Consider the following 18702-nt stretch of genomic DNA (forward strand, 5'->3'; position numbering starts at 1 on the left):
TTTAGGGTCTTGACTAGTAAGCAAGTGCTTGATGAAGATCAAGAGTGGATGCAATAGAAGCTAACGTCCAACCTACTTCAGTGCTTGTTAGTGGAGAGAATTGTGGGTACAAGACAACCCAGACAGTGTCATAACTGCAACAAACCTGAACGCAATAGTTCCGCAGTCATTTGCAGGAACTACGTGCAGGAAGACCACCATCCCAAGCACTGCAGAGAAAGCACAAGTTGCAACCCCTTGGGGAGGCAGGCCATCTCCATCAGAAGATGACAGTGGGACAATAAGGGCATGACAGATGGTGAAAAGAAGTCTCAGAAAACACCACCCAAGAGACAACAGGCTTCTGAGAGTAATAGTAATGGAAAGAAAGGGGCAATGTGAGAGACAGAGGACAGCAACCTTTCCTTTTCAGAGGATGAATGTAGGAAACTGACAATGTAGGCAGAGAAAGCATCAAAACAGAGGAGACAAAGTGGAGGGGAACCCATAGATAAATATGTGTTAATGCTTTGCAAAACCTCACCAGGATCACAGTGGATGTGACTTTTCTATAGGAATGCGGGCTACCATACCTTTGCAACTACCAGAGGTGTTTGTGATGGTGGTCCCAGGAATTGTCTATACAGTCGAGGGGTGGGAAATGATTATCGTGCGTTCAGCTTGGGGATTATACTGCAGGGTGGCAACTTCTCAATCAGTGAGGTCAAGAAGTTGGGGGTACCTCCTTGTATCACAAGTAAAGTACAGTGATATTCCTCTCTGGCTAATCAATGTGAGGAGAAGGATAGAGTCATAGAAAAGGACAGCACAGAAACAGGCCCTTTGGCCCATCTAGTCCATGCCAAATGTTTTAAACTGTCTACTCCCATCAACCTGCACCAGAACCATTGCCCTCTATACTCCTACCATCCATGTAGCTATTCAAATTTCACTTAAATGTTGAAATCAAGCTCACATGCACCACTTGTGCTGGCAGCTCATTCCACACCCTCTCGACCCTGACTGAAGAAGTGTCCAAATTCATCCTCAGAAGCTGCATATCAGAGGAATGTCTGATCTATGGGCTGTTCCTAGGGACAGACACCAAGACAGGCATCAAGTGTTGCTGGAAGGTCACCAACTCAGTGAAGGATGCCCTTTGGTCTGCAAAAACACTTGCTGGTCTTCTAGGACAGCAAGATGTCTGTAAGGGAATGCCGCAGACCAACACAGTCCAGGCTGCAGGGTTATATGCTGAAGGATGCACTGAAACTCATTGCAGACAATACTAAGATTTTGCGGGCAGGGCTAAAAGTATAGGTTCCTTCAGCTAGCACACATAGAGGGGCACAAATGGATGGGGAAACCTCTCGAACTATGAAATGGGTATCAACCTCAGGGCACCATGTGAGAGGCAATAGTCCTATGTACTTGTTTTCTTTGAAAGTTTACATACTGAATGTAACAGATGTGAATATAAAACTTTTATCACTGTTTCACAATTTGTATATATTTTTTTATCATGAATTAAGTCTATTTTTGAAATTGAATCAAGAGTCTTGTCTATTTGTTTACTAACAAATATTTATTTGACACCAACAATTTGTGTCACCATGAAGTTTGCAACTAAAAATTTTAAGGATGAGCACTCATCTGATGATAAACCCAACTCAAAAGATTTTCTCTTTATTTAATTTTCCAAACCCTTTGTAATCTTACACACCACTAGCAAATCCTCTGTTACATTGTCTGCTTTAAGAACCATCCAGTCCATCCCTACAATCCACTTCCCTTGGAACCAATCATGTAAATATGTTTTGCTCTCTCTCCACAATTTTTACATCCTTCCTAAAGTGGAGTGCCCAGATATTATCCACAGCATTCCAGCTGGGGCTGAGCTCATGCTTTATATGGGATGAATACAGCTTCCTGATTTTGTACTCCATGCTGCTATTTATAAACCCAGATCCCATATGTTTCATTAATAGACTTGTTAAGCTATCCTCCTACATCCAAAGCTTTTTGGAGGAACACTCCCAATGTTCTGCTATTTGCATCTACTTTAAAATGGTACTATATAACACATAACGCCTCTGCGTAATCTTTCAACCAAACATACTGCTCCTTATGTTTCTGAATTAAGTTTCATTTTCCTCATAAACACCCACTTAAACAGCCTTTCAGCATTCATGAGATCTATTAGCTTCGTCACTGGTGTTTACACTTCCAAGGTTTATGCGACTTGCAAATTTTCAAAATGTGCCCCGTACCATGTCCAAGTTGAAAACAAAAGCAAGAATTTTGAACTAATCTTTTGAATAGGCTTGATTTACCTCATTCCAGTCTGCAATACAGACAGCTAATCATTCACTACAACAGTCTTCTTGCCTCCCATTTGCCAGCTTTTGATTCAATGTTGCTACTGCAGTTCTATTCTTGGGCTTCAGTTTTGTTTTAAAAAAAACATAATATGATGCCTTTATCAATTGCTGCTGAAAGTCCATATAACAGTTCAAACAATCTTTATATAAACACTGATACCTCTTCAAAAATCTCACGCAAGGCAGTCAAATATATTTTGCCCTGACTACATAGAACATAGAAATCTACAGCACTTTACAGACCCTCCAGCCCACAATGTTGTGACGACAATGTAACCTACTCTAGAAAATGGCCTAGAATTACCCCACTGCATAGCCCTCTATTTTAATAAGCCCCACATATCTAAGAGTCTCTTAAAAGACCCTGTTGTACTCACCTCCAGCACCATCACCGGCAGTGCATTCCACACATCCACCACTCTCTGTGTGAAAACCTTACCCCCGACATCCCCTCAATACTTACTTCCAAGCACCTTAAAACTATGGCTCCTCGTGTTAGCCATTTCAGCCCGTGAAAAAGCCTCTGTGTATCCACATGATCTATGCCTCTCATTATCTTATATACCCCTATCAGGTTACCTCTTATTCTCCATCGCTCCAAAGAGAAAAGGCCAAGTTCACTCAATCTTTTCTTTTAAGGCACGCTCTCCAATCCAGGCAATATCTTTGTAAATCTCCTCCGCATTCCGTCTATAGTATCCACATCCTTCCTGTAGTGAGGTGACCACAACTGAACACAGTACTCCAAGTGGGGTCTAACCAAGGTCTAGTATAGCTGTAACATTACCTCATGGCTCATGAACATATCCCACAGATAATGAATGCCAACACACCATACGCCTTCTTAATAAAATTGTCAACCTGCGTAGCAGCTTTCAGAGATCTATGGCCATAAACTCCAAGATCTCTCTGATCCTCCACACTGCCAAGAGTCTTACCATTAATACAAATATTGCACTTTATCACAAAGGCACTGCACTTGATTCCGACGTTTTTATATTTTATTCCACATTGTTATTGTTTTACCTTGTTCTAGCTCAATACATTGCAGATTGATTTGATCTGTATAAAGAGTATGCAAGACAAGCTTTTCACTGTATCTTGGTACATGTTGCAATAATAAACCAGTACCAATAAAGATGACTATGGAGGCATGAGAGAGGAGCTGACCAAAGTTGATTGGAAGAGGACCCCGGCAGGGTTGACCAGAGTAGCAATGGCAGGAGTTTCTGTGAGAAACTCAGAAGACACAGGATCATTTCACCCCAAAGAAGATGCAGCACTCCAAAAGAGGACGAGGCAAACAAGGGAAGTCAAAGACAGCATAAATTATTGTCACATGTACCATGTTGCATGTAAATGATAAAGTGCAATATTTGTATTAAATCTATGTTGACTCTCCATGAGGTCACTCTTAGTTTTGTAAAATTTAATTCTTCTCTTGCATTATTATTAGTTGGAAATGTAACATAAAACTAGCTGATCTGAAGTTATCAAGTTTAACATTCTCCACTTTTAAACAGGTATCTACCATTTGAAAATCAGAAATTCAAGAAAAAAACTGCAGATGCTAAAAATCTAAAATAAAACCAGAAAATGCTAAAAAAAATCCCACCGATGCTCTTTCCGACCTTCTCTGCCACCTAGTGCCTTGCATTCTCTCTTGCTCAGTCCTAATGAAAGGTCCTCAGCCTAAAATGTTAAATGTTTTTCCTTCCATAGATACTGCCTGAACTGCTGTAAGTTTTCAGCATTTTCTGTATTTCTAACGTGTGTAATCCTGCATTACTTTTGTTCTACCCCTTTATCTTAGCACATAAATACTGAAAGCATTTCTACAAATGCTCTTCACCTATTTTTATCTCATGTCACACCCTGACAAGTTTCTCCTCCACCATGGCTATTGTAAAGTCTTCTGTAAGTACAGACTGCTTCATTTTTATTTGCATATGTTCCTTTGACTGGTAACAGTGTGCTTTGGGCTCTTTGATATGTTACATTCTTAAACTATTTTCTTCCACACCCGATCTTTTAGTTTTAACTTTATGTCAGTCCTATGCCCCTTCTCCAACTCTCACTTTTATCAGCCATCAAGCCCTTGGATGTCGACACTCTTATCTTTCTTTGCAGGAATCAAAAAAATCAAAACTCAAACACCAAAACTCTGCTTGTGCCTTTATGTGCCTATCTTCATCCTTCCCTGTCAACGCATCCCTTGGTTTCTCTGTAGTGGTTCAGGAACAGTTATAACTTCTCAACCATTAGGCTCTTGAACCAGAGGGGTTAACTTCATTTGCCCCATCACCAAACTGTCCCCACAATCTTTCAAGGACTTTACAACTTTTTCCCCCAATATTTAATGCTTATTTATTATTATTATTATTATTATTATTATTATTATTATTGTTGTTGTTTTTTTGGTATCATTTTGTATTTGCACAGATTTTTTTTTCACATTGATTGTTTTCCATCCTATTGGGACAGTCTTTCATTAATTCTATTGTGCTTCTTGTAGCTACTGCAAATGCCCATAAGAAAATGAATTTCAGGGTTGTATATGGTGACAAATATGTACTTTGATTTAAATTTACTTTGAACTCTGATCAATAGTGCTGCCCAGCTTGAATTCAATCCTGTCCTCTAGTACTGCTTGGGTGTACTTCTTTCTGTGTCATTCCCATTCTGATATGTCTATCCATGGCCTCCTCTATTGTCAAAATGAATCCAAACTCAGGTTGGAGGAACAACACCTTATATACCGGCTGGGTAGCCTCCAACCTGATGGCATGAACATTGACTTCTCTAACTTCTGTTAATGCCCCTCCTCCCCTTCTTACCCCATCCCTGACATATTTAGTTGTTTGCCTGTTCTCCATCTCCCTCTGGTGCTTCCCCCACCTCCTTTCTTTCTCCTGAGGCCTCCCATCCCATGATCCTTTCCCTTCTCCAGCCCTGTATCACTTTCGCCAATCACCCTTCCAGCTTTTAGCTTCATCCCACCCTCTCCGGTCTTCTCCTATCATTTTGCATCTCCCCCTCCCCCCACTACTTTCAAATCTCTTACTATCTTTCCTTTCGGTTAGTCCTGACGAAGGGTCTTGGCCCGAAACGTCGACAGCGCTTCTCCCTATAGATGCTGCCTGGCCTGCTGTGTTCTACCAGCATTTTGTGTGTGTTGTTGTTTGAATTTCCAGCATCTGCAGATTTCCTCATGTTTACCAGAATACTGCCTGGATTAGAGGGCACGTGCTATAACGAGAGGCTGGACAAACTTGAGCTGTTTTCTCTGGAGCTTTGGAGGCTGAGGGGAGATCCGATAGAGGTTTATAAGATTATGAGAGGAACAGATACAGCAGGTTGACTGTATCTTTCTCCCCCAAGTTGTAATGCCTAATACCAGAGCGCATGCATTTAAGATGACACAGGGAAATTTCAAAGGGGATGTGTGAGTAAGTTTTTTTTAAAACAGTGTGAGATGGGTGCCTGGTATACACCACCCTGGCATGTTGGTAGGTGCAGATACCTTGGAGGTTTTTAAAGGGTGCTTAGATAGACATGAATTTCAGAAAAATGAAAGGATATGAACATTATGTAGGCATCAGAGATTAGTTTAATTTGCCATTTGATTACTAAATAATTTGGTTTGCCACAACATTGTCAAATATAGAGTCTTTGTCTATGCACTAACATTCTATGTTCTGATTTGCAGAAGATACTCAGTGACAACCCACAAAGAAGGCTGATCAACAATGTTAGAGCATAAAGAGTTGGGAGTGATGGACTTGCATGGACTGAGAGCTGGTTATTGGACAGAGAGCAAAGAGAAACTGTGCCAAGTGCTGTACTACAGGAATAGTTTTTAAAGGAACCAAATGTGAAGTTGAAAATGATACAAAACTAAGTGAATTGTAAATAGGGAGGAGGCTTATAAAAAGGGTCTAAGGGAAAACAGATAAACTAAGTGGCTATGAATAAAGCAGATGCTAAATAATATAATAAACTATGAAAGTAATCATTTTGGTGGACAAAACAGAAAAATGAAATTTTTTAATGATGAGAGTTTGGCAATATTTACAGTAGAATGAACCTAAGTGTCCTTGAATAGAAATGATTAAAAGCCAACATGTAGATGCATCAAGAATTGAGAAGACAAGTAGCTTGACAGCCTGGATTAGTGCAAGTTTTGAGCTCATGTACAGTATGCAGGTATTTAAATGCAATTACATGGGCACCTTGGTGAGAATTGGCACAGATTGGATGGGCAGAAAGGCCTGTCTGTGCTATAGAGCTATAAGACTATCATGCATAGACTGTCCCCAACCTAAAAAAGAGTATAATTATAATAGAGGGATCAGTATGAATATAAAACAGTACAGCTCAGGAACATGTCCTTTGGCCCACAGTGCCTGTAATGACCATGATTCCAAATAAAACCAATCCCACCTGCCTGTGTAGGATTGATATCTGCCCATTCTCCACATGTTTTTGTGTCAGTCTAAATGACTTAATCACTAATATTGCATCAGCTTCCACCTCTGGATTCATTAGACTGGCTCTAGGTATATTGGATTTGCTGCACTAGGAGAAATTAAGTAGACAAGGCCTATATTTTTAAAGGAGATCTTACCAAAACATACAAAATTCTTTTGGGATTGACAGTCTAGATCATGGGTTCCCAACCCAAGGTCCATGAACCCCTTGGTTAATAAGTAGGGGTCCACAGCATTAAAAGAAAAGTTGGGAACCCCTGGTGTAGATGCAGTGAAGATATGCCCTCTGACTGCGGAGTTGAGAACCAGGGTAATTAATTCTGAATAAGCTTATACGCCATTTGAGTGTGGAGAAATTTCTTTCCTTGATGTGTGGTAAAGTTTTGGAAATCTGCACTCTGGAGAGAATTATTCCAAAGATTCTTAGATTTCTGGATATTAAGGAGACAAAGAGATATGAAGATAGTGCAGAAAAGTAGAGCTGAGAAACAAGATCAGTCTCGATCTAGGTGAAAGGCAGAGCAGGGTTAGAAGTCCAAATGGTGAACATCTGCTCATGTTTCTTATGTAGAACACAGCATATTCCAGCACAGCAGTCTAATCAGGGTCTGGTAATATTTCAAATCAAATAAGTGGCACTAACTATATAAAATACACATGCTTATTAAATAACTTGCAACTTACTGAGTATTTTTAATTAAGTGTCAAATTATTTAATATACATGTATTGTATATGGTTAGAGCCACTTATTTCTCCAAAGAGAAGATCCCGTAGATAGTACAGGAAAACCTGGAATATCACCAATTTTTCAGATTTTTCAGTCCTATTTTGGATACATCATGAAACTATCTAAGCCAGCACTTTATAATAATAAACATTTATTATTCATGAAGTCCTGGCAGCAGCATAATGCTGGATTAAATAATCCAGGCAGACTCCAACTCCAATAATCCAGAATCCAATTGCTTGGAAATCCTGATGGTTTAGGACACTTTCATTCAGAATGCGAGTAGATTTGCGAGTAGGTTGTAAATCACAAGGTGAAATTTACAACCTGAAATTTGCCAAGTTCCATTTCCCTTTCTCTAAACTCAGTTTTCTAAACTCACAAGCTTTACTGAAACATTTACTATACTACTAAAGTTTAACATGATAAAAAAGTAAAATAAAACTGTGTTGGGGTATTAATAGTTGGAACATCAAGTAATCCAGAAGATCCACTAGTCTGCAAGAATGCTGAATTACCGAAGTTTTACTGGTACCGTCAAGGTCACCTCACTTACCTGCAGAAGGCTGCTTCGGCTGGTCTCTCAGTACGGTATCTTTTACTTGTTCTCCTTTAAGCACTGCCACTGCTTCAGCTGTGACTTCCTGCACAATTCTAGCAGAGATCACTTCTGCTAAATAGATACAAGAAAAACAGGTCAATTTCTGAGTGGGAGCAAATTTGTTCTTGGAACTTGAACCTCCAAATTAAAATGAACAAGAAAGGAAAAGGAACTTAATACAAAGATGTCAAAAATGTACTTGACAAAGAAATGTGTTTTATATACAATGCATTTTCAGTATTTGAATTATACACATTCTTACTTTAAGGGTTGATACACGGTTTAGGAAAATTATTATTCCAAAGCATTACTCCATTCATTTTAATGAATCACTACACTCCCACTGTGTTGTGCAGAAATAGTCCACAGATGTGATTTTATTTTTGCTGAGATGCAATTACGTTGAGTTGCCAAGTTGGAACTTCCCTTAATCTTGACTACCCATATGTTACTATTCAAATATGAACTGCATTGAAGTGAGATATTTAAACATATGTTGATACCATCCTGGGATCTTGCTAGGCTAACCACTGTAGGAAAGAAACATATTGCTCACCTTTCTTGATATTTTACTAAATCTGTATCGTATTTCATAGTTAGTCAGGACAACTATTTCATAATGATTTTATTATACAACAGGGTGGCTTACATTGTAGTACAGCTGTTCACTCCATTACAACTGAACAAAAATCATGTTTACCTTCCAAATTTCAATGCAGTGACTGAGTAAAGCGCAGAAAAAAATTGGCAGTTAGGATTGAGGTCAAAATTAGAAATATTCAAAGGGATTATTAGAGCACAGATTTGAGTACCATGAAAGTGCAGCAAAAAAAGTTCCTTTGATAAAAAATAAGATTAAAAAAACCTAAACGTATTTTAATCTAGGGTTTGTAATATAAAAAAATCAATAAATCACTAAGCATGATTTGTCCAATCCTAAGAAAACTAAGTAGAAGAACACTGATTTAAAGTTCTGCGTTTTAGGGAGATGCGAGGAAAAATGTTTATGCAGAAACAGAGCGGAGTCCAATCCGGACAAGTGTGAGGTGATGCATTTTGGAAGGACAAACCAGAAGACTGAGTACAGGATTAGTGGTCGGTTACTTAAGAGTGTGGATGAACAAAGTGACCTTGGGGTTCAAATCCATACATCCCTCAAGGTCGCTGCACAGGTTGATAGGGTAGTTAAGAAGACCTGTGGGATGCTAGGCTTCATTATTAGAGGGATTGAGTTCAAGAGTAGAGAGGTTATGTTGCAACTCTACAAATCTCTGGTGAGACCGCACTTAGGAGTATTGTGTTCAATTCTGGTCACCTCATTATAGGAAGGATGTGGAAGCTATGGAGAGGATGCAGAGGAGATTTACCAGGATGTTGCCTGGTTTGAAGAACAAGTCATATGAAGCAAGGTTAGCAGAGCTGGGACTTTTCTCTTTGGAGTGTAGAAGAATGAGAGGGGACTTGATAGAGGTCTACAAGATTATGAGAGGCATAGATAGGGTGGATAGTGCTATGACCCCAGCCCCCTCCTTTGTGAGATTCGCAAGAGCCCTAGTCAAGGGGGGGTCAAATGACCCAAGAGAGAGAGGGAGACGTGCTGAAGACCACGTTCCCCAGGGAAGCAGAATAAAGCGACTCTTTGACTACTGTCTCATGAAAACCACATGTAAAGCCCTCGGGCAAAGTGGGCTGGTCGCTCAACAAGACAAAAGCCTCGGACATAGCCATTGTCTTGGGAGACACCTTTGTGGGATAAGGAATTGGCCTATGTGCAAAATCTCAGGGCAATGTGAGATGGGTGATGGGGGAAGGATTGCCTCGCCCCCCTACCCTGATGGACATCTACAACCCTGCCAGTCCAGATAAAAGGTGGGCTGCCGAGGCGGGGCGCCAGACGCACCAAGGAGACACACGAAGAAGACACAATAGTGCTTCCCGTCGGAGCGGGACGCCATTCTGAAGGAAGCCACGTGCGTTAGACTCCGGATCGGGAGTCTGTGGATGGAATCATGAACAATCGCTTTTAACTAACAACCGGGAAGCCTGCTCTTCTGATTCCACGGCAGTGCTCCGTAGGGACCCGGGCAGGTGAAGCTGTTTAATGACATCTCTCTCTCTCTCTCTTTCTAACAAAAGTGCACCAACGTGACACCACAACCGACGGCGGCTGGTGGAACTGCAGTGACCGCAAAAAGACTTTTAACTATCCAGTAAATAATATATATCTACATTACCCCTAGACAACTGTAGAGCTTATTTCTGATTGATTATTACTATACCTGTGCTTTAGATTGAGTTGTGACGACGTATATGATCTGAATGTTTTGTATTAACCATACGTTTGTGCCCCTTTATTAATAAAAACGTTTGAAAATAGTAGCATCAGGCTTCGGTGGATCCATCTATCTTTGCTGGAAAACTACCCGGTTACTGGGGAACGTAACAATAGTCAATACCTGTTTCCCAGGGCACCAATAGCCAACACCAGAGGACATATGTACCAAATGAAGGGAGGGAAGTTTAGGGGAGACATCCGGGGTAAGTTTTTTTTGTTTTTTTTTTTTTACACAGAGGGTTGAGAGTGCCTGGAATGACTTGCCAGGGATGGTGGGAGGCTAAAACATTAGGGGTATTTAAGAGCCTCTTGGACAGGCACATGGATGAAAGAAAAATGGAGGGTTATGGGGTAGTGTGGGTTTAGTACTTTCTTATTAAGGATTATATGGGTCAGCACAACATGAAGGGCTGAAGGGCCTGTACTGTGCTGTAGTGTTCTATGGTTCAAAGATAGCAGTTAAGATCTGAAATTTACTGTCTGCAATGATAAGAGAAATAGAGTCAATGAATGGATAAACATTTGAGGGAAAACAATATGGAGGCTCTAGGGATGAGCAGGAAAACAGAACTGACTGGATACTCTACTGGTTAAGACTTTATACGCTGAATAATATTTTTCTGTGCAATATTCAATTATTCCATGCTCAGTGATACAGGGTCTGAAGAATTACAAGTTGTAAATATTAAGAAATACAAAACAAATGATGAATAGCATTGGTTAAAATGGATTCATCTATGTGGTACTCATGGAGTCCAAGGTGCAAATTGATTTTTCACCTTGGATCCTATCAATTACACAGTAATCTGCAGTGTTAACACATTAACAGTAAGCTAATAATTTAATGTTTTGTCAGTGCCATAATTTCTGGTAATTTATTTCATTCCTCTTGCATGACAACGATCTCAGCATCAACAGCATGGAATTAGTCAAATAGTTACTAAAAGGTTTTAAATAAAATGAACAAGCATAATGGAGAAACAAATGCAAAAAAAGAGGTCATGGAACATGAGAAAAGGATTAAAAAGCAACTGAAAAGCAAAGGGAAAAAAAAACAAATATTAAGCCTTAAGGTAATACAGAGATAAAATTGGAAGATTGTTTTATGTTTCCCATCTTATCAAAATAAATGCTAATAAATCAGTACTTCATTCTTTGGTTGCCTAAAGATATTACACACAATGAAGTATTGGTGATTCTTTTTCAAACCCACACTTGTTAAAGCAAGCATATTCATTGCAGTCATGTTTACCTGGAATTCAACTCCATCTCTAGTGAAGAACATCTTACCAGTATTATAGCCTTGCTTTACATGTATAGCAGGGTTCACTCAGAAGGCTTCATTCAAATGGTTGCACAAAGAGCGACCTTCTTTCCTCCAGTGGTGTTGTTTGCTCAGCAAAGCACAGGCAAGCTTTTCCTGTGTTTTTACTAATACTCTTGAAACTGACTGCTGTCAGTGTTTGCAGCAAGTACTATTTTCCTCTCTTCTTCCTTGTTTTAACTGCAGATATATAGACTTAACTCACTGCACAGGGATGATAGAAAATGGAGGACTATGTAAGAGGGAAGGGCTACATTGACCTTAGAGTAGGTTAAAAGGCAAGCACAATATCATGGGCTGAAGGGCCTGTACTGCACTGTAATGTTTTATGTATACGCATGGCTGCAAAAACACAAGGCAAAACATCAACGCTACTCACTCCATATCACCACTCTGTGCCATACTTTAAGAAAGAAGCTGTTCAAATGACAAATACTCTATAACAACACAGGATGACACACTTGATACCATCAGTGATCTATTAGCAATATCGCATTACCACTGGTGATAATAACTTAACCTTGCTAATGGACACCAATTGGCCAGTGTATAAAGTACTGGACTGAAAACCAATCAATTAAAAACATCTTACTTGGCTTTTTCATTTCACCTTTGGGGTTCAAAACAAGTTCACACAAGGAAGGAGGAGGAGATGAAGAAGAACAGATGAATGGGAGAATTTTTAACTTAATTCTGAAATGTACACCCTGCAGGCAAATCTAACAAGTATCAATTACTCACCCTTTCCAATGAATGGTTTGCCAGGCTACCTCAAAGAACTCTACAACTCAACTGAACTGTTAAGGATAGCATGTTCCTTCCAGGGAAAAACAGTGATACCATTACCATAATCATCACTTTTAATGATAATAGCATGTTATCTTCAGCTGTATTTATTTTATAGTGATTTAACACTCTTGTACTTCATGTTGAGATTTGATTCACATTCTCTAAATTATATGAACTGCATTAAATTAACTACCACAGTATGCATGCAGTTTCAGGGGTTTTAACAGTGACTCAAGCATGGTGTTTTGTCTTCTGTTGATTTCTTTGCAACAACTAAGGTAAACAACCTAAAAAAAAAATCAGTAATGGACTTAACATTCACTAACTGTACTCTTCAGTGCCTTACTTTCACCTGAGTATCAATTATTACTGAGGTCAGAGGTCAATCATTTAAATCTATGCAAATACAAAAAAAGGGTGTTGGTGTAAAATTTCAAACCTGTACTGAAGTTGCAATCTGAATTGACAGGACTGTTAAATATCAAAGAACAGCACAGTTGTCCAGTTAATAAAGGCTCTGCCTTGCAGTGCCAGCGACCTGCGTCAGTCCTGATAGAGGTTACTAGCTGTGTGAGTTCACACATTCTTTCTGTGACCACGTGGGTTCTCTCTGGGTGCTCCAGTTTCCTCTCTCGTCAAGGATGTGCAAGTTGGTAGCTTAATTGCCCAATGTAAATTGACCCTAGTGTGTAGGTCAATGGTAAAACCTGGGGAAGAGTTGATAATAATGTGGGGAGAGTAACATAAGATTAGAGTTGTTTAGGATTATTTTAAATGGGTAATTTATGGCCGGCATAGACTCAAGCTGAAGGACCTGTTTCCGTGCTGTGTCTTTGACTGTAAGAAGAATTAAATCTGAATTGTATGGACAAAGTAATTACAATGTTAACTAACAATACTCAAATGAAAAGTATAGTGGTGAGCCAGATCATACCCACTACCCCACACTGTGTTCAGTTATCAGAGATCCCATTTTCAAGGGTAATTTTTTTTAAATCAGATCATATAATGTCCAATATATTGTGCACAAATATAGATTTACCATCAAATAAATTGGCATGAAATTGAAATGTTTAAGGTTTAGGCCTCCTCAGGCATAATGATGTGTAAATATGGAGATCACATGTTGATCTCCATGGAATTTAAATCTAGGTTCTTGATGCACCATCAATAACTCTCGGAGACGGAAGGCGAATGATAGGCTTTTATTAGCTGCAAAAGACCATGATTAGCAGCAAGAGACCACCACACAACATCCTGGAGACTGAGGGAGGAGCAGTGCCTCCAATCGCCTTTATACAGGGGTCTGTGGGAGGAGCCACAGGAGCAGTCAGCAGAGGGGCGTGTCCAGACAGGTGTATGTAGTTCACCACAGTTCTAAGAGCACTGGTAACTATTGACCTTGAGGTGTAGATTTAATGGAGCAACACTAAATACAGGCCATTCAAATCCATCACAATATTCAAAGAGGACAAACCTGAACGTAAATAATTGTCTGGACTTTGTTGTAAAAGATTCATGTTTCAATCACCGAGTCACTCAGCTCATATCTCTTCTCACTTGCACGTTGTTCCTCATATTCATCATCCGAAAGGGTGTAAAAAAAGTCAATTTGTCTGCCAAATCATTCAGCATGACCTCCTCTATTCATCCACTATCACCTTTGACTGTTATTAAAATCTCTTAACTAAACGACTGCATAATCAACAGTAGATTAAGTTAAGCATAGATTGCCTTTAAATAAACTCAAAGACAACCAATGATATTTAACCTGGCTCCAGCCAAACCTAAATGAACACTGATCTAGGTTTAAGACCATCACAGCATAAAACACAGGAGTAGAATTAGGCCATTTGGCCCATTGAACCTGCTCCGCCATTCCATTTGGCTGATTTATTATTCCTCTCAACTCCATTCTTCTCCCTTCTCCCCATATCCTTTGACATCCTGACTAATCAAGAACCTATTAACTTCCGCTTTAAATATACCCAATAAAGCGGCCTCCACAGCTGTCTGTGGCAATGAATTCCACGAATGCACTATCGTTTGACTAAAGAATTTTTCTCCTCTTAAATGAACATTTCTCTATTCTGAGGCTGTGCCCTCTGGTCCTAGACTCACATGTTATAGGAAACAAAGCCATCAATTTTGTCATGCAAATCGTTGACACACAACATGAAAATAAGTAGTCCGAACACCAATCCCTGTGGAACACCACTAGTCTGCAGCAGCCAACCAGAAAAAGCCCCCTTTATTTCCACTCTTTGCCTCCTGGCAGTCAGCCAATTTTCTATCCATGCTAGTATCTTTCCTGTAATACCATGTGCTCTTATCTTGTTCATCAGCCTCATGGTGTCACCTTGTCAAAGGCCTTCTGAAAATCCAAGTAAACAACATCCACCGATTTACCTTTGTCTATCATGCCTGTAATTTCTTCAAAGAATTCCAACAGATTTGTCAGGCAAGATTTTCCCTTAAGGAAAGCATGTTGACTTTGGTGTAGTTTACCACGTGCCTTCAAGTACTCTGAAACCTCATCTTTAATAATGGACTCCAACATCTTCCCACCCACTGAAGTCAGGGTAACTGGCCTACAATTTCCTTTCTACTGCCTCCCTCCCTTCTTAAAGAGTGGAGTGACATATCTTCAGCAACCATTTCAGAATCTAGTGTTTCTTGAAAGATCATTAGTAATGCATCTGGTCCAGTTGACTAATCTACATTTCATTTTCCCAAGCACCTTCTTCTTAACTCTCTGAAACTGAACTAAATATTGCGAGTGCTCAACCCAATTTGCAGTTGAGCATCAATCCCCAGATCCTAACCATTACAAAAAACCTTCATCCCTTCCTTTGCAACATCATATGCACTGCATCTTCAACTCTTCTTTGTGGCAAAAACTCAATGCTTCCGGCAATTTTATTCTTTTGGCCTCCTGAGATTTATCCTGGGTAAAACTCTGCCCATCACAATGGGGGAAGAATTGGTCTTCTCCAGGAGAACAGAACTGATTCACATGAACTAATGGCCTACTTTATTCTGCAACTGAGTCACAGAGAGTGATGTGAAACATGCTATTTGCCATGACCCAATTTTGCTTCACGGAGAAATGACAAACCAATGTTGACTACAATCAACGATCAGTCCTATAACTTGGCATACAAAATGATCTATTTGTTTTTTAAGGATGAAACAATACATTAAGTAATAATTAGTGGGCGAAGTACCAAACAATGTGAACTTGAACTTTTAAAAAAAAACTTGTACAATGTATCTGTACATCTGATTATGAACATAATGCAAGTCAGAAATTGTACCTTCTGTTGCAGGAACCGATTTACTGTCAGACGTTCTTTCAGACACTGCAAGAAAGTGAACAGAAAGGTAGACAAGGGGAAAAAAAAGACAGAATCAGTTTAAGGCACATAGACATCAGCTTGAGAATAGAAGTTAAATACTACACGTGAAATGTGATTACAACAACTCTTGGTAAGATGAAAGGCAAGTAATTTGCCTGACAAAAAATACACAGAGCACTGGGACAAAGTATATGTCACTTAAATAAATGCATGAAAATTGGAAAATGGGTTATGAGAATCTAGGCATTTTCTACTCTTACAGTTATCAATTTTCTCTGAGTTAAATACTATTAATACATTTGAATAGAAAGATCACAATGTAATATCTAGAGTCGATTTCAAGTCAAGAGGACTAATTACTTTTTATAGTTTGTCATAACATATGATACACTGGAACAACAGTCATGGCAGATTAAGGCCAGAAGATATAAAAGCAGAATTAAGCCATTTGGCCCATTGAGTCTCCTCTGCCAGTTCATCATGGCTGATCCAATTTTCCTCTCAGCCCCAATCTTCTGCCTTCTCTCTGTATACCTTCATGTCCTGACCATTAAAGATTGTATCAACCTCTACCTTAAATCTACAGAGTTGGCCTGCACAGCTGCCCATGGCAACAAATTCCACAGAATCACCACTCTCTGGCTGAAAGAAAGTCCTCCTCATCTCCATTCTAAAAGGACAGCCTTCTATTCTGAGGATGTGACCTCTAGTCTTAGGCCCTCTCACCATAGGAATCGTCCTCTCCATATCCACTGTATCAAGGCCTTTTATCATTTGAAAGCTTTCAATGACATCAGCCCTTATTCTTCTGAATTCTAGTGAATACAGGCCCAGAGTCATCATACACCATTCATATGACAAGCCATTCAATCCTGGAATAATTTTCATGAATCTGCTTTTAACCCTCTCCAGTTTCAGCACATCATTTCTAAGATAAGTGGCCCAAAATTACTCACAATACTCCAAGTGAGACTTCACCAGTGGCTTATAAAGTCTCAACATTACATCCTTGCTTTTACATTCTGGTCCTTCTGAAAAAATTCTCACATCATATTTGCCTTCCTCACCACAGACTCAACCTGCAAGTTAACTTTAGGGAATCCTGCACAAGGACCCCTAAGTCCCTTTACGCCTCAGTTTTTTTTAATCTTCTCTCTATTTCGCAACATCAACCTGTGCTTTAAATATACCCAGTAACTTGACCTCCACAGCTGTCCATGGCTATGGATTTCACTGAAAATCCAAGTAAACAACATCTACTGACTGACCTCTGTCTATCATACCTATTCTTTCTTCAAAGAGTTCTAACAGATTTGTAAGGCAAGATTTCCTCTTAAGAAAACTATACTGCCTTTGGCCTACTTTATCAAGTGTCTCTAAGTACCCTGAAAACTCATCCTTAACAATGGACTCCAACATCTTCCCAACCACCAAAGTCTTGCTAACTGGTCTATAATCTCCTTTCTTTTGCCTCTCTCAATTCTTAAAAAGTGGAGTGACATTTACAATTTTTCAGTCCTCAAGAACCATTCCAGAATCTAATGATTCTTGAAAGATCAGTACTAATGGCTCCACAGTCTCTTCAGCCATGCCTTTTAGAACCTTGATATGTAGTCCATCTGGTCCAGGTGACGGATCTACCTTCAGACATTTCAGCTTCCCAAGCTCCTTCTCCTTGTAATAGCAACTACACTGGCATATTGTTAGTGTCTTCCACAGTGAAGACTGACACAAAATAATTAATTAAATTCATCCGTTATTTCTTTGTCCTCCATTACTACCACTCCAGCATCATTTTCCAGGGGTCCAAATTCCACTCTCAGCTTTCTTTTACTCTATATCTACACAAAGTTTTTGGCATCCTATTTTATATTATTGGCTAGCTTACCTTCATATTTCATCTTTTCTGTCCTTTTGGTTTTTCTCTATCCTGTGACTTCCAAATTGCCTCGAGAAATTCAAGTCATTACTGTTCTGCAGGTATCCATGCTAGTTGTCCCCTTCCAATCAATTTTGGCCAGCTCCTCTTTTATGCCTCTAATTCCCTTTACTCCTCTGTAATACTGATAGCTTCTCCCTCTCAAATTGCACGGTGAATTCTAACATATTACAATCTCGGCCTCCTAAGAGTTCTTTTAGTTTAAGCTCCCTAGTCAAATCTGGTTCATTACACAACACACAATCCAAAATTACATTCCCCATAGTGAGTTCAACTACAAGCTACTCTAAAAAGCCATCTCGTAGGCATTCCATAAATTGCCGTGCTTGTGATCCAGCTGCAACCTGATTTCCCCAATCGACCTGCATATTGAAATCCTTCAAGACTATCGTAACGTTGCCCTTGTTATGTGCCTTTTTCTATTTCCCATTGAAATTTATATCTCACATCCTTCAAGGCCCCTAAACAACTGCCATCAGCATCTTTTTACTCTTTGCCATTTTTCTCACCACATTCTACAGAGGATGTATCCAGAGTATCCTGAGCAGCTGCATCACTGCCTGGTTTGGAAATTGCACCATCTCAGATCGTAAGACCCTGCAGCAGATAGTGAGGTCAGCTGAGAAGATCATCGGGGTCTCTCTTCCTGCCATTACAGACATTTACACCACACGCTGCATCCACAAAGCTAACAGCATTGTGAAGGACCCTATGCACCCCTTATACAAACCCTCTTCCCTCCTGCTATCTGGCAAAAGGTACCAAAGCATTGGGGCT

General features: G+C 39.6%; 1 protein-coding gene across 17 annotated transcripts in view; it reads right to left on the reverse strand.

Moving 5' to 3' along the window:
• map2 (microtubule-associated protein 2) overlaps window positions 1-18702 on the reverse strand; it is a 288679-nt gene that overhangs the window by 42258 nt on the left and 227719 nt on the right. For 13 of the 17 annotated variants that reach the window (XM_073046811.1, XM_073046804.1, XM_073046819.1 and 10 more), the window contains 2 exons: window positions 15945-15989; window positions 8135-8251 (listed from right to left, as the gene is read on the reverse strand). In XM_073046811.1, the coding sequence (XP_072902912.1) occupies window positions 8135-8251; window positions 15945-15989 (162 nt within the window). The remainder of the gene's footprint in view (window positions 1-8134; window positions 8252-15944; window positions 15990-18702) is intronic. The other 4 variants (XM_073046820.1, XM_073046815.1, XM_073046813.1 and 1 more) reach the window with 3 other exon arrangements.

This window comes from Hemitrygon akajei, chromosome 5, assembly GCF_048418815.1.
Source record: "Hemitrygon akajei chromosome 5, sHemAka1.3, whole genome shotgun sequence".
NCBI classification, from domain to species: Eukaryota; Metazoa; Chordata; class Chondrichthyes; order Myliobatiformes; family Dasyatidae; genus Hemitrygon; species Hemitrygon akajei.